The sequence below is a fragment of the Sapajus apella genome, unplaced genomic scaffold, assembly GCF_009761245.1.
Source record: "Sapajus apella isolate SASKATOON/1434 unplaced genomic scaffold, GSC_monkey_1.0 scaffold1819, whole genome shotgun sequence".
NCBI lineage: Eukaryota > Metazoa > Chordata > Mammalia > Primates > Cebidae > Sapajus > Sapajus apella.
Window position 1 is genome coordinate 6,142 of NW_022438745.1, and position 5,365 is coordinate 11,506.

Genomic DNA, 5,365 nt, shown 5'->3' on the forward strand with positions numbered 1-5,365 from the left:
GAAACGGGGTTTCACCGTGTTGGCCAAACTGGTCTTAAACTCCTGACCTCAGGTGATCCACCTACCGAGGCCTCCCAAAGTGCTGGGATTACAGGTGTGAGCCACACCGGGCCTTTTTCTTTTTTTTTTTCTTTTTTAGACGGAGTCTCACTCTAACCCAGGCTGGAGTGCAATGGTACCATCATACCTCACTGCAGCCTCAACCTCCTGGGCTCAAGCGATGTTCTCATCTCAGCCTCCAGAGTGGCTAGGACAGCAGACACTTGCCACCACGCCCAGCTAATTTTTAAATTTTTAGTAGGGACGGAGTCTGGCAATGTTGACCAGGCTGGTCTCAAAGTCCTGGGCTTAAGCGATCCTCCCACCTCAGCCTCCCAAAGTGCTGAGATCACAGGCGTGAGCCACCACGCTGGCCTCATGGCATTTTGCAGAGGAGAACATGGAAGTTGGAGGTGGCCTGTTCCCGAAGCTCACCTTGCTAGGTCTTGGTGGCAGGCGGGGGAAAGCAGACAGGGGCGTGTGGGCCACCTTCCCGTCCTGACCTTTCTTGGGGGTAACTGTGTTTGCCTGTCCTGTTTCCTGCAGATCTGCTCGGGGAGCTCCGGTGGAATCTGGAACAGTGAATGGGTAGAGGGCGCCGGGCGTGCAGAAGGCGGGCAGTGTGGAACATGCCTTCACCGTCCCCAGCTTCTGCCGCCCGAGGCCAAACCCACCTGTGCCCATGGCCTGCACGGGCCCATCACTTCCCAGCGCCTTCGACATCCTGGGCACAGCGGGCGAGGAAAAGCTCTTGTATCTAAAGCACAAACTGAAGACTCTGCGCCCAGGCTGCCAGGGGCGGGACCTCCTGCACGCCATGGTGCTGCTGAAGCTGGGCCAGGAGACCGAGGCCAGGATCTCTCTAGAGGCACTGAAGGCCGATGCCGTGGCTCAGCTAGTGGCCCGCCAGTGGGCTGGCGTGGACAGCACTGAGGACCCGGAGGAGCCCCTGGACATATCCTGGACTGTGGCCCGCCTGTACCACCTTCTGGCTGAGGAGAAGCTGTGCCCGGCTTCGCTGCGGGACGAGGCCTACCGGGAAGCCCTCCGTACCCTCAGCGCCAGGGACGACCACCGGCTGGGGGAGCTCCAGGATGAGGCCCGGGACCGGTGTGGGTGGGACGTGGCTGGGGATCCAGGGAGCATCCGGACGCTCCAGTCCAATCCGGGCTGCGTCCCACCGTCCTCGGCTTCGCCCTCTGGGACCCGGAGCCTCCCTCGCCCCATCGATGGCGTTTCAGGCTGGAGCCAAGGGCGTTCCCTGAGGTCAACTGGCAGCCCCGCCTCCCTGACCAGCAACTTGGAAATCAGCCAGTCGCCCACGATGCCCTTCAGCCTGCGCCGCAGCCTCCACGGTCCCAGCAAGCTCTGTGATAACCCCCAGGCCAGCCTGGTACCCGAGCCTGTCCCTGGTGGCTGCCAGGAGCCTGAGGAGATGAGCTGGCCCCCCTCGGGGGAGATCGCCAGCTCCCCAGAGCTGCCAAGCAGCCCACCCCCTGGGTTTTCTGAAGCGGCCCCAGATGCAACCTCGACTGGCCTCCCTGATGCCCCCGAAGCTCCAGAAACCAGCACCCAGTTCCCGGTGGAGTGCACCGAAGGGTCTGCAGGCCCCCAGTCTCTCCCCTCGCCCATTTTGGAGCCCCACAAAAACCCCTGCCCTGTCAAAGACCAAACACCACCCCAACTTTCTGTAGAAGACACCACCTCTCCAAATACCAAGCCAAGCCCATCTACTCCCACCACCCCAAAAACATCCCTTCCTCCTCCTCCTCCTCCATCAGCCCCCTGTTCGGCTCACCTGGCCCCCTCCTCCCTGTTCCCTTCCTCCCTGGAATCGCCATCGGAGCAGAAATTCTATAACTTTGTGATCCTCCACGCCAGGGCAGACGAGCACATCGCCCTGCGGGTCCGGGAGAAGCTGGAGGCCCTGGGCGTGCCTGACGGGGCCACCTTCTGTGAGGACTTCCAGGTGCCCGGGCGCGGGGAGCTGCGCTGCCTGCAGGATGCGATTGACCACTCTGCCTTCATCATCCTGCTTCTCACCTCCAACTTCGACTGCCACCTGAGCCTGCACCAGGTGAACCAGGCCCTGGTGAGCAACCTCATGCGACAGGGGCCATCAGACTGCGTCATCCCCTTCCTGCCCCTGGAGAGCTCCCTGGCCCAGCTCAGCTCCGACACAGCCAGCCTGCTGTCCGGGTTGGTGCGGCTGGACGAACGCTCTCGGATCTTCAACAAGAAGGTGGCTAACACCTTCACGTCCCACAAGCTTCAGGCCCGCAAGGCCATGTGGAGGAAGGAACAGGACACCCGAGCCCTGCGGGAACAGAGCCAACACCTGGACAGTGAGCGGGTGCAGGTGGCCGCCATGAACGCTGCATACTCGGCCTACCTCCAGAGCTATTTGTCCTGGCATGCACAGATGGAGCAGCTCCAGGCTGCTTTTGGGAGCCACATGTCATTTGGGACTGGGGCACCCTTTGGGGTTCAAATGCCCTTTGGGGGCCAGGTGCCTCTGAGAGCCCCGCCACCCTTTCCCACTGGGCTGGGGTGCCCGCAGCCTCCGCCCCTGCACGGGTGGCAGGCTGGTACTCCCCCACCGCCCTTCCCACAGCCCCCAGCCTTCCCTGCAGCCTCACCTGCACCCCCTCAGAGCCCAGGACTGCAACCCCTCATTATCCACCATGCACAGATGGTACAGCTGGGGCTGAACAACCACATGTGGAACCAAAGAGGGTCCCAGGCACCCGAGGACAATACGCAGGAGGCAGAATGACTGCTGTCCTGACCACCTGGGGAATACACCTGGACCCAGGCATCAGCTTTGGGCAGGACCTCATAGACCACCCCGGTCTGTCCTCTCCCCTGGGGACAGTGGAAGATGAAGTTATCTGCCACTTTCAGGACATTGCCCGGGAGCCCTTCATTTAGGACAAAACGGACGCTCTGGCCGTTAGGGTGGCCAGAACTGGACATAGTGTTTACAATTCCAATCTATTTCTGGGTGAGGGTTCTTGGTGGTGGAGATATTGCTACTATCTTTTAATTATAATAAATATTTATTTAACGCTTCTGCAGCGCCATTGTCTTCTGGGACACCTTCTGCCCGGCTATTTGTTATAAGACACGTGGCTCCCGCGCCTACAAAAGGGAACCGGAAGCAGGAAGTGCACGCCTCTTGGAGGGCATAAGCCGGAAGTTGTCCACATCTGCCCTCATCCCACTGGCCAGAATATAACCACATTGGCCTACTCCTGCCGCAAGGGACGCTGGGAAATGTAGTCCTTTCTGAGCAGCCATGTGCGTTGCCGGGTCTTGGTTCTAATATCCGGAAAAGTGGAAGGAGAAGTTATTGTTGGGGGTCGGGGGCGGTGCAGCCTGGGCAACATGGTGAGACCTCGGCTGTACAAATATACAACAATTAGCCGGGCCTGATGGTGCACACCTGTAGTCCCAGCTACTCAGGAGGCCCAGGTGGGAGGATTGCTTGAGCCCAGGAAGTGAAGGCTGCAGTGAGCTATGAATGAATGAATGAATGAATGAATTGGAATGAATGTCATTGAATGAATGCCACTGGGAGACATTTAGCAGCTTTCACTGCAGCGCTTCCTTTTTCTCTGGGGCCTGCCTTGATGCCCCCACCAAGGTTGGACTGTGATGCCACTGTGTGACCTTGGGCAAGTGCCTCAGCTCTCCGAGCCTCTGCTTTTTCATCTGAGCAATGGGTCTGTGGAGGCTGTTGTGTCGAGGCCTCAGCGGATCGTATGCAGAACCACATAAACACCAAGTACACCAAGCCTGGGTAGCAGGTGCAGTGCTCATTAAGTGTGGGGACCCACGTGGAAGGGATTGATCTTTTTCAGGGTGACAGAACTTGTAAGAATCAGAATGGAGCCAACGTTTGTTGGACACTTAACATTTATTGATTCTGGAGTGTCTAAATATATAAACAAGAGGTGCAGTGGTGGCTCACACCTATAATCCCAGAACTTTGGGAGGCTGAAGTGGGAGTGTTGCTTGCGGCCAGGAGTTCAAGACCAGCTTGTGAACCATAACGAAACCCCACCTCTTTTTTTTTTTTTTTTTCTGAGATGGAGTCTCACTCTCTCACCCAAGCTGGAAAGCTGTGGCAAGATCTTGGCTCAATGCAACCTCCACCTCCTGGGTTCAAGCAATTCTTCTGCCTCAGCCTCCCGAGTAGCTGGGATTACAGGGACTTGCTACTACACCTGGCTAATTTTTGTATTTTTAGTAGAGGTGGGGTTTCGCCATGTTGGCCAGGCTGGTCTTGAACTCCTGACCTCAGGTGATCCACCTGCCTCAGCCTCCCAAAGTGCTGGGATTACAGGCATGAACTACCACACCCAGCTGCATCTCATTTACTTATTTATTTATTTATGAACTGAATAAGACATCCAACTGTTTTTTTAAAAAAAATAAATTGGCCAGGCGTGGTGGCTCCCATCTGTTATCCCAGCACTTCGGGAGGCCGAGGCGGGCAGATCAGTTGAGGTCAGGAGTTCAAGACCAGCCTGGCCAACATGATGAAACCCTGTCCCTACTTAAAATAGAAAAATTAGCTGGGCGTGGTGGTGTTCGCCTGTAGTCCCAGCTATTCCAGAGGCTGAGGCAAGACAATTGCTTGAACCTGAGGTGGAGATTGCAGTGAACTGAGATTGCGCCACTGCACTCCAGCCTGGGTGACAGAGCACAACTCTGTATCTTTTTTTTTTTTTTTTTTTTTTGATTCTGTATCAAAATAAAAATTGGCTGGACGTGGTGGCTGACACCTGAAATCCCAGCACTTTCTCCTACCCATCAAGTTGGGTGGATCACCTGAGGTCAGGGGTTCGAGACCAGCCTGGCCAACATGGTGAAACCTAGTTTCTACTAAAATGCAAAAATTTGCTGGGCATGGTGGCGCGCACCTGTAATCCCAGCTACTTGGGAGGCTGAGGCAGGAGAATCACTTGAACCTGCGAGGCAGAGGTTGCAGTCAGCCAAGATCATGCCACTGCACTCCAGCCTGGGTGACAAGAGTGAAACTTTATCTCAAAAAAAAATAAAAGCCGGGCGCAGTGGCTCACGCCTGTAATCCCAGCACTTTGGGAGGCCGAGGCAGGTGGATCACGAGGTCAAGAGATCGAGACCATCCTGGTCAACATGGTGAAACCCCGTCTCTACTAAAAATACAAAAAATCAGCTGGGCGTGTGCCTGTAATCCAGCTACTCAGGAGGCTGAGGCAGGAGAATTGCCTGAACCCAGGAGGCAGAGGTTGCGGTGAGCCGAGATCGCGCCATTGCACTCCAGCCTGGGTAACAAGAG

General features: G+C 56.5%; 1 protein-coding gene across 1 annotated transcript; it reads left to right on the top strand.

The window, feature by feature from the left end:
• The first annotated feature begins 351 nt into the window (after positions 1-351).
• On the top strand, positions 352-3,112 carry TICAM1 (toll like receptor adaptor molecule 1). Its single transcript, XM_032273101.1, has one exon. The coding sequence runs from the start codon at positions 722-724 to the stop codon at positions 2,813-2,815; it is 2,094 nt and encodes a 697-aa protein (XP_032128992.1). The 5' UTR covers positions 352-721; the 3' UTR covers positions 2,816-3,112.
• Positions 3,113-5,365: the final 2,253 nt, after the last annotated feature.